At 45.5% G+C, this 26,998-nt stretch overlaps 1 protein-coding gene across 1 annotated transcript in view; it reads left to right on the plus strand.

The window, feature by feature from the left end:
* The first annotated feature begins 16,736 nt into the window (after positions 1-16,736).
* LOC127238494 (NACHT, LRR and PYD domains-containing protein 4C) overlaps positions 16,737-26,998 on the plus strand; it is a 28,350-nt gene continuing 18,088 nt past the window's right edge. Inside the window, exons 1-4 of the mRNA XM_051207112.1 lie at positions 16,737-17,021; positions 20,783-22,355; positions 24,989-25,147; positions 25,534-25,701. Coding sequence (XP_051063069.1) covers positions 16,745-17,021; positions 20,783-22,355; positions 24,989-25,147; positions 25,534-25,701 — 2,177 coding nt within the window. The 5' untranslated portion in view covers positions 16,737-16,744. The remainder of the gene's footprint in view (positions 17,022-20,782; positions 22,356-24,988; positions 25,148-25,533; positions 25,702-26,998) is intronic.

Consider the following 26,998-nt stretch of genomic DNA (forward strand, 5'->3'; position numbering starts at 1 on the left):
TAGAGACCAACAAGGAGGTCTCAGGCTGAGCCTCCACCATCAACTGGGGATGGCCAATCTCAGCACAGAGGAGGCAGATGCGGTGGAATCTCTGAGATGGAGCCCAGCAATACATACAGAATGAGATACAAGGAAACATTGCTATATAGAGAAAACCTGTTTTCATTAAAAGAGAAAAAAGAAGAAAGTATTAAATAAGGAAAACTAGAAAGCCAGCCAGCCAGCAAAACAGAAATAAAATACAGAGACAAGGAAAGCAAGGAAGCAATCAAGACATAAAGAAAGATCAGATGGCAGCAATGGGAAGGAAGTGGAGAATGCCTGGTCACATTTCCTGAAAAGGACAGCAGCAAGAGGAGACCAATTTTTTCCCCCTGGGCTGGAGAACCAAGAGGACAGTAGAGTCCAGCGCTTTGTTCAAAGACCGGTTAGTTTGTACGTTTCCATATCTACCCAATAAAGAAAGATCAACGATATCCACAGGGTTGTGGCCACAGGTGAGGGTCTGCTGGATGTGAGAGTCCTGGATGGGAAAGACATTTAAGGCTGAGTATCAAACACCAGGACAGATCAGGTCAAGATGGGAGAGCCTACTGATATCCAGAGTGAGGCGGTCACAAAGGCTAGTGTGTTGAGGATCTGACTGAGATTGCCTGCCCCATGCCTTCTTCACACCTTATTATAAACAGCACCCCAGGGATGATAGGGGACCTAGGATCGTAAATTCTGGGTGAGCTTCCTCTCCATTGCCAGCATCATTGGGCTGACAGTCTTGTAATTACCCAGGAGCTATTTGTGTGATTTTTTTTTCTCTTTAGAAAACTTAGAGCCAAAGGAAACAGAGTGACAGAGAGATGGGATGAGGCGACAGGGTCATCCCAGCTACACAGCAAAGGTGGAACTAATTGCCAAATGCTGGGAAGACTGGATGAGTAGAACCTGGGGAGTGTGGAGCTATCTATCCATTTCCCTCCTCCCAGGTTGTCCAGTAGAGGACAGTACACCAATACCATCCCGGTTTGCTTCCACATGCACGGTGCCTGGGGTTCCCCCAATAGAGCCATCATGCCCATGAAACTTGTGTTGCTTAAATGCCCCCCCCCAGGTCCCCATTGCATGCATGTCACCAAATGTGCTCATAGGCACGCCTCTAGAGCCTGCAAGGAATTTATGCCTCCAAATGTCCGAAGTCCTCAGGTGCTTCCACTATCCCCAGTGCAGTCAAGCCTCCACCTCCATCTAGACCCAAAGGTACCCAGGTCAAGAGTGGCCCCAGGAGTACTACGAAGACAAAGTCTCTGAGTGCAACCATGTCCCCAGTGTCCTCAGGTCCCCAAACACTGGGAAGCTACACAATGACCCCTGTCTCCAAATGCTGTCTTGTCATTCAGGACATTTTGGCTGGCAGGGCTCCATAGGCTCTCTAGTGCCCACAGACAAATGCTGCTCTTGGCAAGTTTGCCCTGAGGCTTCTGGGAAAGAGTTGAAGTAGGATAATGTATTCCAAGACTATTTTGATCAGTGCATGTAACCAAGCCTGGAGAAACGTGTGGGACTTTTGGAAAAGTTTTCATTAAGAGAGTACCAGGTTCAGGTCTCTCTCCATGTGAAGGCGTGTGTCACTGGGTGATCCTGTATCCCTGTTTTCCATCGAGGATCTTCACATTATGGCTGTCTGGCTCCCAGGTCTTCTGGTTTCTTCCTCCCTCCCCCTCCCTCCCTCCCTCCCTCTCTCCCAACCCCCCTCTCTTTCTTTCTTTTTTGTCGTTCCAGATCTGGTTCAGGATCCAATGCCTAAGAACAAATGAAAGAATCACTAGAATGTTCCAGAAGGACTGCCGGAGGCAAGTGAACACTCTAAAGGCTTTTCCACATCCACCCATTCCTATGCCACTTACCTGTATTTGCCTCTTCCAATGTAAAGACCATGTCTCCAGGTACATACACTTTTTGCTCCATTCCCAAACTCAACCCTAGCTACTCTTCATGATGATCAAGGCATACAGGATGCCAGGTTTAGCCCCAGGAGGACCTACTTGACCTTCAAGCCCCTACTGTGGCTTCCTACCTTGGTCATACCACAGTATGACCCAGTAGTGGCTGAAGGTCAAGCCTCAGTCAAAGCTCCAATTCCAACCACAGATGTTGTCAGAGTCCCAGATGTTGCTCAACATCTACAGCCAACTTCTGAGGATCTCTAGCAATGGATACAAGAGGATCTAGATACACAGACTTGGAGTTACAAAATGACCTGACAATACCTCTCACACTGGACCTGTATAGGCCATGAGGGCTTTGAAGTGAGTGAGGTGTGGTGGTCATGCCCTTAACCTCAGGATTTGGGAGACTGATGCAGGCTAATGTGTGTTAGTTTCATACCACTGTGGTCCATACACTGAGATTGTTTCAAAACAAATTAAAATATTAAGTATTGTTTCTTAGTGTTAGTTTGATAAAAGTAGAAAATACTTTCTGCAAGCAGTTTTTTTTAACACTTGTTCTTCCTAGAATGTCTGTTTTTTTTAATGACTTTCTCTTTGCAATTTTTTGTATGTTCAAATACCTGTATGGATGCATGCACTGCCCAACAGCAAGAGACAGGTCGGTCAGCAACTTGCGTATCATCTGCTCACCCAGCTCCAGTCCAAGAAGCAGACTCCACACAAGCTCCAGAATCCAGCACAGCTCCAGCAGCAGCTCAGAGACTGCCAACAAATCTACTGGAAAAGTAAAGGAGACTAAATCAGCTACACCATTCCATCCTCAGATGATGGTCACAAGTCCACTGCCATCTGGGTCTAGCTTCTGATTGAACTGTGAATTGGATACTTTTCTAAATCAAGTATCCCAACCAAAGTTTTTGTTTTGTTTTTTTTTCCTAAAAAACTATTTTTCATTATACATACCAACCCCAGTTCCCCCTCCTCCCAGTCTCCTGCCTTCCACCTCCCTCCTTCCCACCCCACATCCACTCCTAGGGGATTCAACAAAGCTGGCATACCAAGCTGAGGCAGGACCAAGCCCTTCCTGAACAAGGTAACCTGCCATAGGGAATGGGTTCCAAAAAGCCAGTTCATGTACCTAAATAGGTCCTGGGGCCACTGCCAGGGCCCCCCACAACAGATGAAGCCACATAACTGTCACACACATTCTGAGGGCCTAGTCTGGTCCCATGCAGCCAACCTGACTTTTTTTTTTATTTAGCACTTCTCACTGCTTCCTGTATTCTAAGAACTCTCGATGCTGATGGTCTTGACACTCCTGCCTTCGACTACCACAGTATAGGGCTCTCAGGCAGTTGCCACCACACAGTTAGGTTTTCTTTGCTGAGACAAATCTTTAACTCTGCGTAGCCCAGGCTTGCCTTTACTGTTCAGAGAATTATCTGCTTCCCATCCCACAAGTCTGCTATTACAATTTGTGGCTAAGAATTTGGATGTGAGAATATTAATTTTTCAGCGACTGTATTTCTTGTTGTTTTTATTTCTTTTCAGAGTTAACTGTTTAATATGTGTATACAATATGTAAAAATTGTGCAGATATTTTGAGACAGCATTTCTTCCTGTAGTTCAGGCTGGCCTTTATATTCTGGCTATACGCTTTCTGCTCACTGAGTTATGAGATTCTCAGTATGAGCTAATGGCACCCCCCCATGAGCATCTCTCCATGGATTAGAGAATTGTATTAATCCATTGAGTTATTCATACCTTAACTTTAAATAGAACAGTGATTTCAATCAAATCCCACATATCTCCCTTAATACTTCAAAATGTGCCACAACTTTGAGAAAATTAAAATCCTGGACACTCAGAGAAACATCAAACGTCACAATGCACACACATGTAAAATATCTTGGGGTCACTCTAACCAAACAAATGAAAGACCTGTGGGACAAGAAGGTTAAGCCCTAAAGAAAGAAATTGAAGAGGATATCAGGAAATGTAAAGATTTCCAGTGCGTTTTGATAGGTAGGATCATCATAATAAAAACGGCAGTCTTGCCAAAAGCAATCTACAGATTCAACACAATCCACATCAGATCACAGCACAATTCTTCACGGAACTTGAAAGAACAATACTCAACTTCATAAGCAAACCCAAAAAATGATTCTGTACAATAAAGGGACTTCTGGAGGCATCACCATCCCTTACTTCAAACTTGACTCTAGAGCTGGTTGGAGTACAAACTTGAAAATCAGTATGGTGGTTTCTCAGAAAACTGAGACTCAATCTATCTCAAGACCCAGCAATACCATTCTTGGGCATACACCCACAGGATGCTTAGTCATACCACAAGGACACTTGCTCAACAATGTTCATAGCAGCATTATAATAACCAGGACATGGAAACAACCTAGATGCCCCTCAACTGAAGAACTGATAAAGAAAATGTGGTACATTTACACAATGGAGAATTACTTAGCTGTAAAAAACAATGACATTATGACATTTGCAAGAAAATGGATGAAACTAGGAAAAAAACCACCCTGAGTGAAGTAACCCAGACTCAGAATGATAAACACAGCACATATTCACTAATATGGGGTGGGGCTGAGGGATCTAATAGAGCCCATCCCACATGAGGCAGAGTGTTGCAAGGTCTCTCACTCTCTACATAATATCTAGCCATGGGTCTCTGCATTTATTTCCTTCTGCTATGGTAGGAAACTTCTCTGATGATGGCTGAGCAAGGCATTCATCGATGAGTATGGTAGCATGTCATTGGAAGTAATTTTGTTTTTGAGTGCACTGAATGTAACACAAACCCAGGACATTTTTGGAAACTATATGCTCTTTAGCAACTTTGTGTGAATTTTTATACAAGCACTGTTTTATTAATTATATAAAATATAAAAATAGAAAAAAGTAATTCTTTTGGGCTCCTATTATTTGGCTTTATCCTAGGCTGCCAAGCTCTTTAGTCTTAAGTACTCAGTCACCCAAGCTGAGCGAAGCATAAGTTCCATCTTATGGAGCAGGCCTTAAGTCAATCAGATATTGGTTGGTTACCCTACAAACTTGGCAGTCATCTGCCACGGACTATCCCAGTCGGGTATGGGGTCCCTGGGATGAGGGTTCTAGAAGACTAAGTGGGTAAAGATTCGGCAGTTACAAACAAACAAACACAGAGGCAGTATGAATCTGAGTGTATTTTGCAATTCTCAAGCAAGATTCCCCCCCACCAGGATGTTTTTGTTAAACAAACCCAAACATATGACATTATTGTTACTTGGCACAGTGACACAGGAATCCAAAACATGAAATCACACGAAATTGTCCTGTTAATCAAAACATAGAACTGTCCTTGGCTAACATAGAATCATCCAAGGCTAACTGCATATTTCTTAAATCAAATTAATATATTTTTATGTTCAGTTATTGTTTAACATCTATTACCTAGTTCTTGTGAGTTTGTTTTAAAAATATCGAGCTATTTGAACTACTTCAACTCTTTCTTATTAAAAGCGTTCATTACCAGACACTTAAGCCCACTCTTGATGACAGATGAACAGCCATATGAAATTTTATTGTTGGGAAAGTTTTTACTATTTGTGCTTATATGAATGACGTGAGTGATTTGGAAGGCCCTGGTTTTTCCTGAGATGAGGTCATGGCTAGTGACCCCACCTCAGGGGATGGTTTCTTGTCTATATCTCTTGCTTTAAGTATCAGCGTAGCGTAGGCTTTCAGGAACATTTCATTAAACGCGAAAAAAAAAAAAAAAAAAAAAAAATAGAAGAGCAAACAGAAATTGCCACGAGAATCACAGCCCAATGTTTTTCTCCGGCCGAGAATTTTCACAACCGTTTCCAGGAGACCTCCTTCTTTAGAAGTTACCGCCTCAGTCTGTGGAACTTGTCACACAGAATCTACTGGATTTGGTGTGACAGACACCATTGCCATAGCATATCTTGCAGGCACAACACCACTGTAGACCAGAGGGTTCCTGCCTGGCTTGGCTGTTTATGTTTTTCTTTTGGTAGTATGCAGAGTACCTTCCTGTCCCAAAGACAATAGAACACAGAGGTGAAGGCTCTATGTGGGCAGTAACTTGGCCTCTGGTATTCATTGAGATATGCAGGTATTGTCTTCAGCAATGGCCGGGCCACCAGTTTGTAGAGAGCATCCTATTGCCTTGCGACAGCCTGGGTTGTCTGGGTATTCCCATAGGACAACTTTGAACAGCAACTTAACTAGCTGTAACCCAATCCCAGGACTGGAAGCTTCACTTGTGATGAGAGATGGCCAGTTGGGACTCTGCCTCTCCCATGACTTGATCTTATTTAGGTCCTCTTCATATATGTATGTATTTTAGGAAGTTTCTACAGTAGGAGGTTTCCATACCCCTCCATAGCCTTTATTTTAGCTGTTTCTTTTCTCTATCCCCCTCTCACTCCAGCCCCACATCAATCCATAACCTATTTCCCGTTCCTGATGAGACCCAGCTGTATCACCTAGACCCCCACTCTATGCCTAATTTCTGTGGTTCTACTGAGTGTGGCCAGTTTATCATTGACTTATCAGCTAATATCCACACTTAACTGAATGCATACCCTATTTATCTTTTTGTCTGGGTTATCCAACTCAGAATGAGTTTTTTCCTGGTTCCATCCATCTATCTGTCACTTTTTAAAAAGTGTTATTATTTCCCCATCCTCTGCCAGAGGAAGCCCCTCTGATGACGAGTGGACGAGGCACTGATCTATGAGTATTAGCAGAATGTCATCAGGAATCATTGATTTTTTTTTTTTCCGGTCCTGTTCGTGTCTACCCCAGGTCTCTGCTCTGGGCTATCCAGTCCCTGGTTCTTAAACCAATCATTGGTTGGCCACTCCCACAAGTTCCGAGCCGCCATTGTCCCATCTTACAGGATGTCTCTTTTTATTTTTCTATTTTTCAAAACATGGTTTCTCCACGTAACAGCTCTGGTGTTTTTTTTTTTTTTTTTTTTTGTTCTTGTTTTGTTTTTGTTTGTTTTTCGAGACAGGATTTCTCTGTGGTTTTGGAACCTGTCCTGGGACTAGCTCTGCAGACCAGGCTGGCCTCGAACTCACAGAGAATCACCTGCCTCTGCCTCCCAAGTGCTGGGATTAAAGGCGTGCACCACCAACGCCCGTCTTTGATTTTTTTTAAAAACCTTATTATATTTTATTTTTTTAAAAATATTTTTATTCTTTAAAAGACTGGCTTCTTTTTTCTAATGAGAGACAGAGTGGATCCAGGTGGGAGGGAGTTGGGAGGAGTATAGGGAGGAGAAAACACAATCAGAATATGCTTTGTGCGGCAAGCAAGCAGAAGGAGGCATTCTCTGGATGAAGTGCAGCGATCCGAAGGAGGCAGCACGGGGCAGGGAGGAGGGTTTGGGGAGAGAGACGAACAAAACAAAGTTTCACAACAAACGTGTATAAAATGCCGTAACACACCCCATTATTTGAATGCTAACTAAAACATCCGCTTTAAAGGTCTGGCGAGAAGGCTCAGAAGTTAAGAGCACCGATGTTCTTGCAAGAGCAGCAGGGTTCAGCTCTCAAAACCCATCTCGCGCAGGGTGGTGGCTTCGCACACCTTGGATCCCCCAGCCCTAGGGATGCTGAGGCAGGAGGATCTGTGAGTTTGAGGCCAGCCTGGTCTACAGAGTGAGTTCCTGCAAAGGCTCCAAACCTACAGAGAAACCTTGTCTCCAAAATCCAAAACAAATAAATGCAATCCATCTTGGGCCGCTCACAACCACCGGTAAGAGCAGCTGCAGGGGATTCAACAGTGTCTTCTAGCCACTGCAGACACCCAGATACAAGTGCTCAAATACCGCACGCATACGCACAAATATTAAAAATAAACCCTATACAATACAGTACAACACAGAACAAACCATCAAAAAACCTCCCGGGGCTGGAGAGTTGGTTCGGGGGTTAAGAGCATTCACTGCTTTCCCGGAGGGCCAGGATTCAAATCCCAGACCCCCCACAAGACACCTTACAAACCATACACGAAGCTCCGGGCAGTCTCACAAATTCCAATGCTCTCTTGTGGTTTCTACAGGAACTGCATGCAAGGAGGGCTGAGACAGGAGAAATAGCCATGCCCGTAAAATTTTAAGAACTCAAAAATAATTGAAAGACACTTAAAAAAAAAAATAGGGGAGAGGCAATAAAGGATAGGGTAAGGTGGTATGGGAGAGGATATGTTTGATGTATTATATGCTTGCATGAAAATGTTCCTTTGTAACACAGCCATGTACAATGGACATAACAATGAAAATTATTTTAATAGTCAAATAATATAGACAGACAGATAGACAGATATTTTAAAAAAGAAGTTAATAGCACATATACATTTTTGGAGTATCCAACCAATGGCTGGTCTGACTTGAGACCCATGACAGGAAGAGGGATGCTGCATGGAGGGCCAGGAGCCAGGCGCTGGACAATCCCAAAGGCCTAGGATAGGACCCAACATGACCGGAGGAGATAAAGCTAATGAAATGGTCCTCGATGATATTCTGCTGCACCTGCAAACGGGAGCCTAGTATAATCAGCAACTGATGGGAGCAGATGGAGAGACCAGATCTCAGGGAATTTACAGACGAGTGGGAGGAGGGTGTGCAGGAGCCAGAAGGGTCAAGGACAGCAAAAGAAAACGCATCGACTAGGCCAATCAGGACTCACAGACTGAATGGACAATCAGGGAGCCTGTGTGGGTCTGACCTAGGCCCTCCCTATATATACATTATGGTTGTGTAGCTTGGTCTTCTTGTAGGACTCCTAACAGGAGGATCCAGGGCTGTCTCTGAATCTTTTCCCTACTCTTGGGACCCTATTCCTCTTACTGGGTTGCTTCATCCAACCTTTATACGAGGGGATGTGCCAAGTCTTCTTATAACCTTTATACCATGTTTGGTTGGCATTCCTAGGAGGCCGGCTCTTTTCTGAAGGGAATTGGAGGAGGAGTGGATCTTGGAGAAAGGAGAAGAGGAAACTGCTGTTGGAATGTAATATATGAGAGGGAAAATAAATAAAAAAGAGAAAATAGCGAATAAGTAAAACAAACGCCGAGGAACTTCAGCGCAGCTCAGTATAGCGCTGGCCCAGTAAGTATTCATGAGGTCCTGAGTTCAAAGCCCCAGTGCTGCATGAGCAAGGTGTGGTGGTGAACATCTGCAATCCCAGCAGTTAATGAGGGGAAAGAGAGCCAAGACTTCAAAGTCATCTTTAGCTATGCAAAGAGTTCAAGACCAGCCTGAGACACATGAGAGCCTGCCTTGAGACAACTTACGGACAAACAGAAACACAAAACATTTTAAAAGACGAATGTGATAAATGTAGCTAAAACCAAAAGGGGGGATGGGGAGGAGGCATAAAAAGTAGAGAACTAAAGACAGTGATTACATGGTCTTGGGAATAATGGGAGGAACAGGACTAGAAATTCTACACACACTAAAGTTAAAAGAGGTATGGAACTCACAGAGATCCATCTGCCTCCTGTCCCCTGAGTCCTGGGATTAAAGGTGCATGCCGCCACTACCCGGCTTCTACGGCTTGCTAGTGTGGCTGGCTTTGCATTCTGATCCCCAGGCTAGCTTTATTAAATCATAAACACTATATCATCACAGGGGTTCCTCAGAAAATTGGGAATTGATCTACCTCAAGACCCAGCTATACCACTTTTGGACATATACTCAAAAGACACTCCATTCAATAATGTTCATTACAGCTTTATTCATAATGGCAAGAAATTAGAAACAACCTAGATGTCCCTCAACAGAAGAGCAGATAAGGAAAGTGTAGTACATCTACACAATGGAGGATTACTCAGCTGTTAGAAAAAAAAAATCATGACATTGTGTAATTTGCAGACAAATGGATGGGACTATTAAAATCCATCCTGAGTGAGGTAATCCAGACTTGGAAACAAGCATGGTATGTACTCACTCATAAGTGGATATTAGCTGTTAAGTCAATGATAATCATGCTACAATCCACAGACCCAGAGAGGCTAAGTAACGAGGAGGGCCCACATTGATGGGGCCTAGTTCGGTCCTGTGCTGGTTTCCCAGCTATCAGGCTGGGGCCCATGAGCTTCCTTGCTCAGGTCAGCTGATTCTGTGGGTTTCTCCAGCCTGGTCTTGACTCCTTAGTCCATCACTCCTCTCTCTCTGCATCTGGATTCCAGGAGTTCGGCTCAGTGCTTAGCTGTGGGTGTCTGCTTCTGCTTCCATCAGCTACTGGATGAAGGCTCTGGGACCCGGCATGATGTTATAAGACATCTTTGATCAATATGAAGTTAATATAAAAACCCGACTGTCTTCCCATAATATAAATACCCCAGAACAAAACCCCCTTGGCTTATCTGATCTATAGTGTGGCCCGTTGTATTGCTGTTCCCACGCTTTGTCAAACTCTTAAAGGTGTAATTGCCATTTAATTCGTTCAGCATCTTAGTTAAACCACGGCTACACTTTGTGGTTTGTCTTTGCCTTTGCCTTTACCGGGGATTAACTCCCTACCTTTTGTGATGGATAGTGTAGTAGACGTCCTATTACAAGAAATCTGCAGTTAAGACAAACTGCTTTTTAACCTTCTTTGGGGGAAGATAAATAACACTTTAGATCAGTCATGTCAAGTTTGTCCCGAGTGCCGTGGTGGCGTGGAACAGTCAGAGTTGAGTGTAGAAAGCCTGAAGCTATATAAAGAATGTAACTTTGAACCTAAGAATTTAAGTCACCGTTCAGGAATTAAATAAAAGCTTGCAGATTCCTATAAAACATGTTATGTTTGAAGCTACATGTTAAACCTTATAAACTTAAATTGTGTTAAATTTACAGAAACTTAAGTATTCCCTTAATCACTGAAGGACAACCTTTATTACCTAGAACAGCTATATAACTTGCTGTTAGAAATTTTGGTATTGGGTTATTTGTTTCATGGGTCATTGTACGGTATAGAATCCTAAAATACGTGTGGGGAAGAATAATTTCAAATAAAAGTTAATTTGAAAAGGATAGAAAGAAAAAATGGACTATATATACATGTATATATGTACACATATAGTCCATTCAGAGCTGCTCAGTGCATGAGCGAAACTCCGGTAAAATGGAACCCTGTATGTTTCTTCCATATAAACACCTATAGAACTTAATCTATACATTTAGGCATTACGAATGATTAATAATAACATAATAAAACAGAGCAACAGTAACTGTACACAGTGCGGTCATTTTAATACTAACGAGTTATCTACGGGATTTACCATTTAATTATTTTAATGTACATTTATTTATTCATCTATCTATTGTGCCTGGGTGACTGGATCAGAGGACAACTGGCAGAAGTTAGTTTTCTCCTTCCATCGCGTGTGTCTCGGGGATTGAACCCACATCTTCGAGGCCTGACATCAGGTGCCATCTGCTGAGCCATCCCGCTGCTGTCCCTTCTCCAGCACTTAATATGTTCAAACCTCAGTTGATGTAGCCTAAGCCAGAGAAGGCCGCCGGTAATCATAGTTAGAACCTGAAATGTAGCCGCAAGTGGATGCACACACCCTCAATCCTAGCATACAGGAGGCTGAGGCAGAAGGATCCCCAGTTCAAGGCCAGCCTGGTCTACATGGGGGGGGTAGGGTGGGGGTGGAAAAGAGCTCCTCCCAAATGCTCGATAGTGATGGCACACATATAACAGGGTAACAGCACACAAGGGTGATGAAGGGAGTCAGTCCTCTCGGCTCCACTTTGGGAGATGCTAGAGGGGTTCTGGACAGTCAGGAGTCCCGGGGACTCCATATCCGGGGCGCACCCGGGAACCTACACCCGGACTCAGGATCCACAGCCCTGCAGAACACCAGCAACCCAGGGCTCAGAGCCACACCCAGCATCCAACATCAATCACCCTCTCCTTCCTTCCGCCGAAAGCCCCCTGGACCAATGAGAGGGAGTGACACATTGGCCAATCACATGGCACCGTAGACATTTTCTGCCCATTTCCAGCTGCAGAATATCGAGGACTAACCCAGCAGCCCCGAGGCAGTGAGTGAGTCAGCAAATTCTGTCTGCAGCTTTTCTCTCGCTTGCATTTATTTTCTTCTGTTTGAGGCGGTGTGTGTGTGTGCGCGCACACGCGCGCACCTCGATTTTTTTTTTTTCTCTCCTTTTTCAAAACTCCCTCATGCCCTGACCGCCCCGGCACCGGTTGGCGTCCTGTACCGTGGCTATTTGGTCATACTTTAGCAGAGTGGCCAAGACACTTTGCAGCACTTATATTTAACTTTTTTTTTTTTTAAAGAAAAAATACCAAAACTCGCTACTAGACCGAATCCTCCAGCACTTGCTCCGGCTGGATCCACAGCCAATCCTGCCGACTTTAATCCAGCTTTTTCGGACTTGGAAGTAAGTAGAGAAGGTTGTTTAGCCGGCCTGGGGATCTCGGAGGAGCTGGGGGGGGGGTGCTCGAGAGGCCTCCCAGATACAAAAAGAAAATTAATGGCGTGTGCAGGCATCCTGCAGGTTGGATTCCTGAGAATTTAGAGGGTGGAGGTTTTATATTATTTGCATTCATGCCTGTGAGGCCGAGGCCGAGGAGAACCCATAGAGAAGCCGAGGCAGTGTGTCTAACTGGTTCACATGAGTTCTCAGGGCAGAGAGCTCTTTGTTCCATCTGCGCGGTTTAATCCTTCAAAGACTCGGGTTGTTTTTTGTCCGTGTGCCCCCCCCCCCACCTTCTTTTATTTTGGCTACTATGCAAATACTTGTGCAAAGACTGCCTTTGCATATCAATAAAAGCTGGCCTTTACTGTTAGCTGGAATGTTGACTTGTAACTCCTGGGCTAAACAAACACACCTGACTTCTAATACCTCAAAAAGTGGCCAAAAAAGGGGGTTGCTGTGGGTTCAATTAGCTGTCCCAAGGGTACCATGTGAAGACTCACTGCATCTCTCCACGGGGAGAACGCAATGCGATAATCAAGGCAGATATGGGAATTAAGGAGCTGCAAGGAAAGAGAAAATAATGAATTTTCAATTAACCAGGAGCTCAGAAGACAGACCAGGGGTTCCCTGTGGGAGGGAGGGTGAACCCATTGACCCTGACTGGGAAGCTCAAGCCCCACACAAGGGAGGCAATACAATTCTTACAGGTTTTGTTGTTGTTGGAGTTGTGGGTTTTTTTTTTGTTTGTTTCTTTGTTTGTTTTTTAGATAGGGTGTCAAACACTGTGGGCTAGCCCCCAAATCACACTGTAGTCAAGGTACAACCCAGAATTTCTAGCCCCCTGCATCCCCCTCCAGGTCCTGGGATTACAGGTGTGCAGCACCACACCTCATTTTCTGTGTTGCTGGGGATGGGACAGGACCAAGCAAGCACAATACCAATCAACCCACATGTAGAAGCAGTATAACCGAATTCCTGTAGTTTTAAACCACTTAGTTTACATCATTTTGTTACAGAGACCCATGAAAGTCTACCTCAGATATTCACCACAAATACTTCAGGGTTTATGTTCTGAAAATAAAAATGCTGGTTTCCAGAACCACAGTATATCAATGTCAGGAAAAGTAACAGTAGCAGCGTACCGTGGCCAACATAAACACCTTATTTTAGCCTGACATTGTGGTGTATGCCCTTGATCCCAGCACCCAAAACCAGATAAAATAGTGGAGGTAAAAGGGAAGGAAGGATGGCCTGGCAGTGGTGGTCACACCTTTAATCCCAGCACTAGGGAGGCAGAGTCAGGCTGATCTCTGAGTTCAAAGCCAGCCTGGGCTATGCAGGGAAACCCTGTCTCAGAAGACTGTGTGTGTGTGTGTGTGTGTGTGTGTGTGTGTGTGTGTGTGTGTGTGTCTGTCCGTTTGTCTGTCCTGTCAGGGCTACATAGTGAGACTCTGACTCAAAAAAAAAAAGACAAGAAAAAAGAAACACTTAATGTTTATAGTTTGTTTTAAATATTTAGGTGTGTTTTCATAAGCGTTTTTACACAAAATATTAACACGTCTGGCACACAGCCTCTGCCTCAAACAGTTGGTACTCTGACACTCAGTTGTATGCTAGCTCACCACATTACTCTGTGTGTGGGAGTGCGTGTTTTGTGTGAGTATATGTATGGGTTTGTGTGCATGGGTATGGGTGTAAAATAAGTTCCTGGTGGCCCAAGGTGACTCTGTTTTGACCCAGCTTACTGATGACCATGTTGGAATCCAGAGTCCTCAGGAAGAATTTGTTTCACCTGTTATAAAAGTTAGGCTTCACCCTCTCCATCAGGGGTTTAAGAGTGAGGATCTTAGTGTTGAGGATGCTTGCCTGGCGTGCTCAAGGCCCTGGGACTGATCTCCAAAGCTGGAACCAAAAGAATGTGAGGGCTGTTGTGTTTTGAGAACCTGTATGTTGGAGAAAAACCATCGTTTGATTGGATTGTGAATTGTGACGCCCTCTGCTCCTGATACCTGCAGGGCATGTGTTTCCGGTAGCTGGATGATGGGTCTTATTCATTTATCATTCCCGTTTCCTTTGTTTATTTCATGCCTGCCTGTTATTGATTTATTGATTGATTTCTTGATTTATTTATTATTTGGAGACAGGGTCTCACTTTGTAGCCCTGACCTGCCTCAAACTCGGAGATCCTCCAGCCTCTGCCCTCTAGTGCTGGGATTATCCCTGATCTCTCCAAGACCTTTATCATAAAAGCATGTTCGATTTTGTCAAAGGCTTTTTCAACGTCTAGTGAGATGATCATATGATTGTTCTTTTTCAGTTTGTTTATATGGTAGATCACATTGATAGATTTTTCGTATGTTGAACTATCCCTGCATCCCTGGGATGAAGCCTACCTGGTCATGGTGGATGATTTCTCTGATGTTTTCTCTGATTCGATTTGCCAGTATTGAGTGTGTTTGCATCAGTGTTCATGAGGGGTATTGTTCTGTAGTTCTCTTTCTCAGTTGTGATAAAGTTGTTTTAAGGTCATTTTTGCTTTATCTGCATTGCTATGTTCATGTCTTGTTGGTGGAGAGTCCCTAGATTCTGGTGGTGTCATACTGTCTTTCTATTGTTGGATATGTTCTTGTACTGCAGTATTCCCATCCCTTCTTCCAGAGGGTGCAGGTGGGGTCTCTCTCCTCCCTCCCTCCCTCCCTCCCTCCCCCCTCCTCTCTCAGTGGGTGTACGTGGTCAGGACTTCCATGTCAGTAACTCTGGATGATCTGAGCTCTCTTGGAGTTCTCACACAGAGGGCATAGGGGGGCCAGGACTCAAGCAGAGGACATAGGGGGCCAAGATTGAAATGGAGGGCAGGCTCCGATGGTCCAGTGTGCCAGGGGGCACAGGGGGTTTAAGACCCAGAACTAGACTGAGATGAGAGCAGGCTCTGGATGGTCCGGCGTGGCTGGGCCTCACTTGGCTTTTTGGTTTGGGTTTATTTTTGTTGTTTGGTTTGGGGTTTGGTTTTGAGGCCCTGATGACTAGAACGTTGCACAGACTGCACACTCTGCCCCTGATCCATAACCTTTCCCTCTTTTGCATTTTTATATACTTTAAAGCTTCTGTCTTCTCTATTATTTATGTGTATGAGTGTTTTGTCTGTGCGGCCTGGTGCCCATGGAGGCCAGAAGAAGGTTCCGGGTGCTTTAGAACTGGAGTGACAGGGTCAGCGGGTACTCTCTTTTTAAATTAACGTTTTCATTTATTTTACCTACAGACTGAAGTTTTCCCTCCCTCCTCTCCTCCAGGCTCACCTCCCATCCCCACCTACCCTCCTCCCCATCCATCCTCCATCACCACTCAGAAAGGGCAGGCCTCCCATGGGCTTGAACAAAGCATGCCACATCAAGTTGAGGCAGGACCGATCTCCTCCCCTTGCATAAAGGCTGGACAAGGAATCCAGCAAGGGGACAGGTTCCCAAAAGCAAGCTAAGCGCCCTCCCTGATCTCACTGTAAGGAGTCTTACAAACAGACGAAGCTACACAACTGTCACACACAAGCAGAGAGCCTAGGTCGGTCCCATGAAGAGAGCTCCCTGTTGGTGCAGAGTCCATGAGCTCTATTGGGCTCAGGTCAGCTGTCTCTGTGTGTTCCTCCATCATGACCTTGACCCCCTGGCTCATGCAATCCCTCCTCCTCTACTTCAGGAGGACTCCAGGTGCTCAGCTTGGCTGTGGATCTCTGCATCTTCAGCAGGCACTCTTAACCCCTGAGCTACACCCCTGCCCTCATGGTAAGCCACCATGTGGTGCTGGGAATTGAGTACCCGTCCTCTGGAAGAGCAGCCAATTGTTGCTAACCACTGAGCCATCTCTCCAACCCTGTGTAGGGATGTGCCTGAGTGTATGTGTGTGCACCACATGTGTGTCATGCCTGTAGAGTCTGTTGAGAGTGCCAGATCCTCGGTAGCCAAAGTTACAGGCAGCTGTGAACGCCCCTCCCCTGACCAACACACCTGTGTAGGTACCCAGGCCCTCAGTAAACCTGGAGCTTACCGAATTTGGGTAGACCAGATGGCCAGCAGGCCCCAGGGTTCCTCCTCTCTCTGCCTTCCCAGTGCTGCACTTAGAGCTGTGCCACCACAGCCTGCTTCTCACACAAGTGCCCAGGATGCAAACGCAGGTCCTTCAAGTTGCTCAGCAAACACTTCCCCAGCTCACCCACCTCCCCAGCCCCATCTTTTAAAATAACACGCTGCTTGCCTGATTTCCCCACAGATCTCATCTGTTTCTTCCTCCTGGTGGTTGTCTCTCCGAAGACCGGTCTGTTCTTCCTTAAGACAGGATGGCGTCTTTCTTTTCCGATTTTGGCCTTATGTGGTACCTGGAAGAGCTAAACAAGAAGGAGTTCATGAAGTTCAAGGAGGCCCTCAAGCAGGAGATGGTGCAGTATGGGTTGCAGCAGATTCCTTGGACTGAGGTGAAGAAGGCGTCACGAGAAGACCTTGCCAACTTGCTGGTGAAGCATTATGAGGAGAAGAAAGCCTGGGATATGACCTTCAGAATCTTCCAGAATATCGACAGGAAGGATCTCAGTGAGAGGGCAGCAAGAGAGATTGCTGGTGAGTTGGTCCAGGCTTCTTTGCTGTGAGGTTCCTGTCATAGTTTTGATAACTCTTCTTATGCCCAACTTCAACAGGACAAGCAGGTATGGTGGAGGTTATTGTATTCGGGTAGATGTGTCAGCTCTGGTCTGTGTAGACAAATGTGTGAAGGTTTCATGCCCTAACTTACCTAGATTGTTAAACTTGCGCCGAGGACATGGTAATTTACTCTTTCGTGGAGACTGGAGACTTACCTCTAGAGTGAAGTGGTAGCTCTGGATTTGGGCTGGCAGCAATAGCAAACCCCTGGGGGTGCAGGAAGACGGCTCTGTCTGTGGAAACATGAGAATCTGACTTCAGAAACCACATAGAAACCAGGCGCTGTAGCAAGCTGGCCCTTCAGCATGGCATGCTCGAAGCCAGCTGCAAAAAGAAAATAAATCTTGTCTCAAAAAATTAGGTGGAGGCTGGGCTGGAGAGATTGCTCAGTGGTTAAGAACACCTGCTACTCTTTCATCTGACCTGGGCTCAGTTTCTAAAACCTAGGTGGTGCATCACAGCTATTCATATAACCCAAGGTCAGGGAGTCCAATGCCACCTTCATCTGTCTCCTGAGGGCACTGCATGCATGTGGTACACAGGCATGTATGCAGACAAAAGCACCCACATGCATCAGCACCTGAAGAAGACACCCAACGTTTGCCTCTGGTCTGCACGTGCATGGGTGCTGTGCCCCCTCCCCCCACTTGCCCACCCGCACACCTGTCACACATGTATTCGTACAACTGTGTAATCCAGTGTGAAATCAGAGTTCTCTGTCTTTGCCCTGGCTGGGCCTGTTTTGATCTTTAATAAGCAAACGTGCATAATGAAAAAAGCCATGCTCCATAACGAGGTGGTCTGAAGAGTCACATGCATATCTATCCTGGTGCAAGGTATCACGGATTCAGTTCACTGATCATCTTAGGTCTGTGGCTACATCAGGTTCTTTATCCCTCAGTCTTTTGTTTGTTGTTTTAAAAATGTCTCTGTGCTGTACTTTCTATATATTAAATATCTTTAATTTAGGATCAAAGTGTATGAGAACAGCTAGTAACTGCCTTCCGTGTATGTGAGAGTGCCTGCATGTATGTATGTATGTGTACCATGTGTGTACTCTGCCCTGGAGGATGAAGAGGCTGATGTATGTATGTGTACCATGTGTGTACTCTGCCCTGGAGGCAGAAGAGGGTGTTTAGGTCTTCTGGTACTGGACAGTCCTGTGAATGTCTCCCTGTGGATGCTTGGAAATGAACCCAGGTGTTCTGGGTGTTTTAACCACTGAGCCATCTCTTGCCCCCCCCCCCATGTGTTAAAGCATCATACCGAGTCTTGTGTATATCTTTATCTTTTAGTCTGTGTGTGCTTTAGGCTCCATTGTGTTTCCTAGTATCCTCATTTCCTTCATTTCCTGTTACGCTACTTTTTTGAAAAATGGTTTTTCCAGACATGGTTTCTCTGGGTAATGTTGGAGCCTGACCTCGAACTAACTGTTGTACACCAGCCTGATCTCGAACTCAGAAAGATCTGCATGCCTCTGCCTCCCAAGTGCTGAGATTAAAGGCATGTGCCACCACTGACTGGCTTATTCTAAACTTTTAATATCGGTGTGTAGTATCTGCTTTTTTTAAATTGTGTTATGAAATTACATAATTGTTTTTGTGTCGACCTTCCATTGGTAGCAATACAGTTTTTACAGTTAATTGATGTCATGGCAACTGCGTGCAATTATACGCTCTTAGAGTGTGCACTTGTGAATTTTGCACAGGTTTGCAAGATTGGGGTCCATGCAGTCTGCCGCATCTAGATGGTCTTTCTCTTGTCAGTGAGAACAGGAAAACACAGCACAGGGTCCTCTGTGGTCCAGAGGATTATCTAGGATGCCATGCTTTTAGTTTTGAATGGCTACATTAAGTGCATAGCAATTCAAAGTAAAAGAATAAGTAACAGATAGGTGATAGGTGGAGGGATGGGTAGGTAGGGAGATAGATAGATATGTACTTGATAGGAGAGTGATCGGTGGGTAAATCACAAAAAAAAAAAAATCATCATAAAACATCCAATCCAAGTAGACTGGGAAGGCTCTTTAAGACAGCCATCTGGAGCTCCCAATCAGGGAGAGTCTGCAGCAGAGCAGGGAGCATCCTCTCAAGCAAGCCTCTAGGTTGAAAGAGCAGATATAATTGCTCTCCCTCTCCATCCCATGACAGAGGGTGCCATAATGGGTTTAGGGAGAAACCTGGTGCCAGGGAAACTCCCAGGAACCCACAGGGTGACCCCCAGCTAAGACTCCTAGCAGTAGTGGAGTGGGTCCCTGGATTAGCCATCTACTGTACTCAGATTGGTGACTACTGTAATTGTCATCAGAGAGTCTTTATCCAGTAACTGATGGAAGCAGATGCAGAGATCCACAGCCAAGCACTGGGCCAAGCTCCTGGAGTCCAGCTGAAGAGAGGGAGGAAGGATTGTATGAGATTTGATGGGGGAAACCCAGAGAGACAGCTTACCCAAGCTGTCAGGACTGACAGCTGGGGAGCCTGCATGGGACCAACTTAACCCTCTACACGTGGATGGTGACATTGTGTATCTTGGTCTGTGTGTGGGGCTCCTAGTAGTGGGACTAGGATCTGTCCCTGATGCTTGAGCTGGCTTTTTGGAGCCAATGCCCTCTGATGGCATGCAGAGGGGAGGAGCTTGGTCCTGCCTCAACTTGATAGGCCATGCCCTGTTGACCCCCTCCCCATGGGAGGCCTGCACCTTTCTGATGAGTGGGTGGGGGGGGTAGGAAGGAGGTGGGGGAAGGAATGGGAGGATAATAAGGAGGCATTGCTGTGGTTGGTATGTAAAATAAATTTTTAAAAAATTGATTTAGAAAAGAGCAAATAGTGGTAGGAAGGTTATGTGGTCAAACCCTGCTCTCTGTGCACCCAGCGCCCAGCTAGGAAAGTTGGAGTCAGTTGGGGTTCCCAATGAGTTGTCGCTCCATGGCTGAGTTTGCCCTGGTTCTAGTTCAGGCTCAGTTTCCTCTACTCCAGGTACTTGTATATCATGGGCTAAGCAGTCACCATAATTGCTAGGAAGGGTTCACGTTCTGGCCGTTCTCCAGTGCGTGGTGTTTTTACCCTCGAGCTCTGTTATTCTCTTCCCTTCCTGTTGCAGAGTTAGGTGTCAGTCTGTTCCCAGACAGGAACCCACAGAAGGCACTCGACTTGTTAGGGCCTGAAGTGGGAAGAGGGGACACCCCAGCTCTGGTGCCAGCCTCTGAAATAGCGTGTGACAGTTTAACAGTGACATTCATTACACACACAAAGGCAAGCTGTGCTCAAGGGCCAGAGAAAATCTCACATTAACCAACATTGTTCTGGGCCTACAGCTTACAGATCCCTAAAAACATACATGGTAAGCTGGCTGAAGGAACGACTCAGTGGTTAGGAGCATGCCCTGCTCCTGCAGAGGACCCGAGTTCAATTCCCAGTACCCATGTGAGGTGGCTTATGGAAAACTGTAACTCCAGCTCCCAGGGGGAGAGGAGATTTAACACCTTTGGCCTCCACAAGAACCCACTAACACAAACACACACACACACACACACACACACACACACACTTACCATGATTAAAAACAAATGTTTTTAAGGTTACATCCTAAGAATTAAAATATCGAAGTCAGATCATATGTGGGTGAATGATTAACTTTGATGTGTTGTGGATTTTTGTCTTCCCTTCTGTTCTCTGACTCAGGACACTCAAAGATGTATCAAGCTCATTTGAAGAAGAAGCTGAGCCAGGATTGGTCCAGAAAGTTCAACATCCCAATTCAGGAGTTCCTGAAGCAGAAATTCACCCTGGATGAATGCATCCGTTTCGAGCAGCTTTTCACACCAAAGGCAACTGAGAAGCAGCCACACACAGTGGTCCTGAGAGGAGTATCAGGGATTGGCAAGACACTGATGATGGCCAAGCTAACGCTGGCCTGGTCAGATGGCCAGGTGTTTCAGAACAAATTCTCCTACATCTTCTCCCTGTGCTGCCATGACATAAAGCCATTGAAGACAGCGAGCCTGGCTGACCTGATCTCCAGAGAGTGGCCCAGCCCCTCAGCTCCCATAGTGGAGATAGTATCCGAACCCGAGAAGCTCCTGTTCATCATTGACAGCTTAGAAGCGCTGAATTGTGATTTGGCCGAACCGGAATTGGAGCTGTGTGATAATTGGATGGAGAAGCGGCCAGTGAATATACTGCTGAGCAGTCTGCTCAGGAGGAAGATACTCCCAGAATCCTCTCTCCTCATCACTGCTACCCCAGAGACTTTTGATAAGTTGGAGGACAGGATACACTACACAGAAATGAAAATAATGATGGGCTTTGATGAGAGCAGTAGGAAGATGTATTTCGAAGGCTTGTTCCAAGACAAGAACAGAGCCCAAGAAGTCTTCAGGTTGGTAAGGGAAAATGAACAGGTGTTCAATATATGTCAGGTCCCTTTGCTCTGCTGGCTGGTGGCTACTTGTCTAAAAAATGAAATGGAGAAGGGAGGAGACCCGGCCTCCATCTGCAGACGTGCCACCTCTGTGTACACCACTTTTATCCTCAATTTGTTCATTCCCAAAAGTGCTCAAAATCCAAGTAAAAAAAGCCAAAACCTATTTCTGGGCCTGTGTTCCCTGGCTGCCGAGGGTATGTGGACTGACAAATTTGCATTTAACCAGGAGGACCTTGGGAAAAATGGGATTGTCACCTCAGACATCTCCACACTGCTGAACATGAGGATATTTCTGAAGAGCAAGGACTCCAAGAATATGTACACGTTCCTCCACCCATCCGTCCAGGAGTTCTGTGCCGCCATGTTTTACCTGGTGAAGAGCCACAGCGACCACCATAGTAAAGACGTTCAGGGGATAGAGGCACTGCTGCTCACGTTTCTAAAGAAAGTCAGGGTGCAGTGGATTTTCGTGGGCTGTTTCATCTTTGGCCTTCTGCACAAATCGGAACAAGAGAAGCTAGAGATGTTTTTTGGCTACCAGTTGTCCCAGGAGGTAAAGCAGAAGTTGTGTGAGAGCCTGGAGAAGATCAGTGCCGACGAAGAGCTTCGGGAACAAGTCGATGACATGAAGCTGTTTTACTGTCTGTTTGAGATGGAGGATGAGGCTTTTGTCATGCAGACGATGAGCTTCCTGCAGCAGATCAAGTTTGTGGCCAAGGATTATTCTGACCTGATTGTGGCCTCCTACTGCTTGAAGTACTGTTCTACCCTGAAGACGATATCCTTTTCAACCCAAGACATCCTGCAGGAAGAGCGAGAACACAGCTATCTGTGAGTCCATTCACTGTCTTTCTCCTCTGGCTCCTCGGAATCCTCCCCTGTGTAGTTTGATTCCTATAGAATCCCGATTCAGTACTTGCCCTAACTGGCTGTCCAGTGCTGAGTGTCCAGCCCAGATTGCACATACACACAAACTACAGGTACAGGCCCAGCAGGTTGTGTGTGTATATATATATATATATATGTCTGTATATGAATATATATGTGATTATATATGTGTGTATATGTGTATATTTGTGTGTGCACATATATGTATGTATGCATATGTATGTATATGTGTGCACACATATACAAATATGTATATACGTTTGTACATATATACATATGTGTATGTATGGTTGTGCATATCTGTATTTAAAAAAAGGATATCAATTTGAGAGTTTTGGGCATGTCAATGGGAGAGGAAAAGTGATATATTTGGATTTCAATTGAACATATTTTTAAAAATATAAAACAAAATATCACTTCTAAGAGGCAAAAAACCCACAAAAATTCAGATTTGTGAGTTGCTTCCAGTTTTTAAAGATTTATTTTTATTTCTTGTGTCTATGACTGCTTGTTGGTATACACATATGTGGAAATGGCTTCAGTGGCCAGGAGAGGGCTAATTACAGGTGATTTTTATCCTGCCTTAAGATGTTGGGTCTTAAGAAACATAAGCAATTCTTAAATTAACCACTGATCTGTTTCTAGTCCAACAGGCTCCATTTGGAGCTCTGGATTGACTCTCTTAAATATATGCTATTTAGGGGCCTGGTGAGATGTCTCAGAGGGTAAGTGCACTGGCTGCTCATTCTGAGGTTCGGAGTTCAATTCCCAGCAACTACATGGTGGCTCACTACCATCTTCAATGAAAAGTGGTGCCCTCTAGCATGTATGCATGTGTGCAGGCAGAACACTGTATACATAATAAATAAACCTTTAATTTTATGAGACAAGTAGCTGTGGCAAGTCTGGAACTCAGATATCCATCTGCCTGCATCCAGAGTCCTGGGGTTAAAGGCATGTCCCACAGTGCCTGGCTTTTTCTGTTAATTGTGAGTTGTGTGTATTTATAGAGTGACAGAGGTGTATTGTCTTGTATACACAGGGTCTGAGGAAGTGGCTCAGCTGGCTTAGTATTGCCTGTAGTATTGCACAGGCCCTGGATTTGTTCCCCGGTATCACATAGTGGTACATGCCTGTAACCCCAGCCTGATCAGAAACTCAGGGTCTAACAGTAAGAACTGTTAGAAGGCAAATTTCATTATCCTGTTAGAGATTAGGAAAGTGAGTAGAGAAATCAAGTATATTGTATTAGATTATTCACCAAGCAAGTAGCCACAGCCAAGCCTGGGCCCAGGAGATGCTTGCTCTAGCTTTTAACCCGGCGTCTCCGGCATCCTGCCTCCTTCTCATTCTAAAACCAGCAAGGTTATCTGTGAGATAGGTCTTCTCAACCTCAGCCCCTCCAAACCATCCTGGTTGTCTGTCCTTCCGGGAGAGCAGGGAGCGCGTGTGAAAGTCCCAGGCTGCAATCTCAATTGGCCTAGATAATAAAATCTCAGAGTCAGATATGGAGGGAAGAGAGATCAGAGAGAAGAGGCAAGCCACAGCACACCTTACCTCCTTCTGTCTCAGCAGACGACAGGATTCCTATTTCTCCCTGCTTATATTCTGTCTCTGCCAGCTACCCCACCTCCTGTCTGCCTGTACAGACCTCCACACCTCTGTGGTTAAGCTCCGTTCTCTGACCTTCAGGCAGGCTTTATTTGTACAAGCAAGATATCACCACACCACACAAACCTGGTTCCCAATGTGTAGGATTCTCAGAAACACCTCCTGCCTTTACCCAATAGATATACGCTGTACCTCTACACTCAATTGTAATAACCAGAGTGCTGTGTCTGGCTGTGAACTGTGATCATGAACTTAAGTACCCTTGCTCTGGTCAGGGAATCGGTTTACAGCTGCATTTGTGTGCGGTGAATGGCTTGTCTTAACTGTTTGGTAAATGAATAGACTGTAAAACCACTGGCGGGTTTTACCATTCATTTACTGTTAGGTGTTGTTTTTCCTGCCAGCTGGTCTTGTCCCACCACCACTCCAGCCCCAGATAACACACAGAGACGCTGTATTAGATATAATGCTGTTGGCCAGTTACTAGTTTCTTATCTGCTAGCTCTGTCTTAAGTATTACCCAATTTATATTAATCTAAGTATTTCCACGTGGTCTCATCTTACCGGATAGAGGGGGCTAGAGTTCTTCTCTCTCTGTCCTCCATCTTGACTCTCCTCTTAGTCCTGCCTATCTTGCTTTCCTATTGGCTAACAGTGCTTTATTCATTGACCAATAAGAGAAACATATTTACAGAATGAAGTCTCCCATCAATTTGTATTTATTTTGTGTGTAGGAATGTTTTGCCTATGTTTGTTCATGAACACCATGTGTGTACAGTGCCCATGATGGCCAGGAGAGGGTGTCATTGCCCTGAAATTGGAGTTGTGGATGGTTGTGAGCTACTGGGAACTCAACAAGGGTCTTCTGTGAGAACAGCAGATGGCTCTGGACAAATGAGCCATCTCTGCAGCCCCTTGAATTAACATGTCAACAATGGAATATCCGTCTTTCTCCTCTCTTTCAGGGAAAAGCTGCTCATCTGTTGGCAAGATGTGTGCTCTGTGCTTGTAAGCTGTCAGCAAATGCAGATCCTCCAGGTGAAAGACACTTATCTGGATGAGTCGGCCTTCTTAGTGTTGTATACTCATCTGCAGCATCCCAGCTGTACCCCTCATATATTAGAGTAAGTGAAAGGTGGACTCGATTCAGCCACATCACAGAAGTAACGGGCTAAGCCCCCACCACCTCTCAGAGAACATGGAGTCTGGCCAGCTTGGCACCACTGATGTCTGTCGCTGACCATCTCCACAAGGGCTGTCCCGGAAATTGTAGGATGAGAGCCTGTGTGAGCTCCTCTCACTGGATGCTAGCAGCTCCCTCTTGTGACTGCCAGCCTTGTCTCCAAACATTTCTCAGAGTTCCACATGGAAGAGAAAAATCAACTGGTTTCAGAACCAGTGAGGTGTGTGGCTGGGTCACGGATTAGAGTAGTCACTACAGGGACACAGGGCATGGTCAAAGATTAGAGCTTGGGCTGTGTGGGAACTGATGGATCTCATTGTTCTGCAGGGTAAACAACGTGTCCTTCTCGTGTGACAACCACCTGTTCTTTGAGCTGCTGAATCAGAAACAGAGCCTGAGACACTTGGACCTCAGCCTCACTTCCCTCTCCCGCAGTGACGTGAAAGTGTTGTGTGACATGCTGAACCAGGACGAGTGTAACATAGAAAAGCTCCTGTAAGTTTTCTGTTCGCCTAGCTCATTGGCTCCCATCAAAACAGGCATCCATCTTGCTGTGATTTAAGGTTTATGCTCCATCTTGCTGTGATTTAAAAAAAACAAAAACAAAAACAAAAAAACAAAACAAAAAATCCCCCACAATTCCCGGTCATGGGGCAGCACTGTCAGAGGTCAGGGTGGTAGAAACTCGGAGCAGACAGCCACATGCTGTCCACAGTCAAGAACAAAGAATAGTAGATTCCTGTGTGCACGCTCGTGTCAGCTAACTTTCTCTGCTCATGCACAGTCCAGGACCCTCCTTTCTGAGGAATGGTGCCACCCACAGGGGACAGGTCTGGCCACCTTAGTTAATGTCATCAAGAAATTGCCCACAGGTCATCCCCATCTAGGGAATCCCCCATGGAGACTCCCTTTCGATGCGATTGTGGATTGTGTCAAGTTGACACTTAAAACCATCACAGGAGGACTACAGTTTAAAATCTGTGCACCCACCTGTCACCTGCAAACTTAGTCACCTTAAAAACTGATCACAGCTGCCAGTTGGATGGATCCATGTGGTAAGGCGCTCGCTGCCAACCTTAAAACCTGGGTTCTGTCCACAGGACCCGCATGGAGAAAGGACAGAGCCGACCTCCATGAGCTCTCCTCTTTTGCTCCATGTGCGTCCTGTGCACACGCATACAAACAAATAAGTACATGTAAGTTTTAAAAGCTTTAAACTCTGGGCTGTTCTGAGCACTTGTTGCTCTTCCAGAGGACCCGGGGGGTTCAGTTCTCAGCACCCACGTGGTGGCTCACAGCCATCTGTAACTCTAGTTCCAGGGCATCTGATGCCTTCTCCTGGCCTCTGCAGGCACCAGGTATGCGTGTGCTGCAGGCAAAACGCTCACACATGAAAGAGAAAGTAAGTAATCTACTTTAGATTGCTTAATTAAACTGACTGTGGAATGTGAAATGGCCTAGGTAGGTGTAACCACCCAGGACACCATTGCTTCTGTTCGCCTTTGTGGGCTCTGACATACCTTAGAACTGAGAACTCTCGCTTGCTGTAATGTACGTTTGCTGGTTGCAAGACTCCACTTGCTGGAAGATAGGTGCTTGCTGAACCGTGCATGGCGGGTGTTGAGATCTGAAAAATTGCAGTTCTGACTGACGGTCAGCTAGATGAGAAACCCTATGGCTATGGAGCACATGTAGAGAAATCTCAGATATTGTTGGTGGGGTGAATTTGGTTAAAGAGGATATCGTGTGCTTCACACATAACATCCGCAGATGGGCAAGACTGTGGTATTGG

This window comes from Phodopus roborovskii, unplaced genomic scaffold (assembly GCF_943737965.1).
Source record: "Phodopus roborovskii unplaced genomic scaffold, PHOROB, whole genome shotgun sequence".
Lineage (NCBI taxonomy): Eukaryota > Metazoa > Chordata > Mammalia > Rodentia > Cricetidae > Phodopus > Phodopus roborovskii.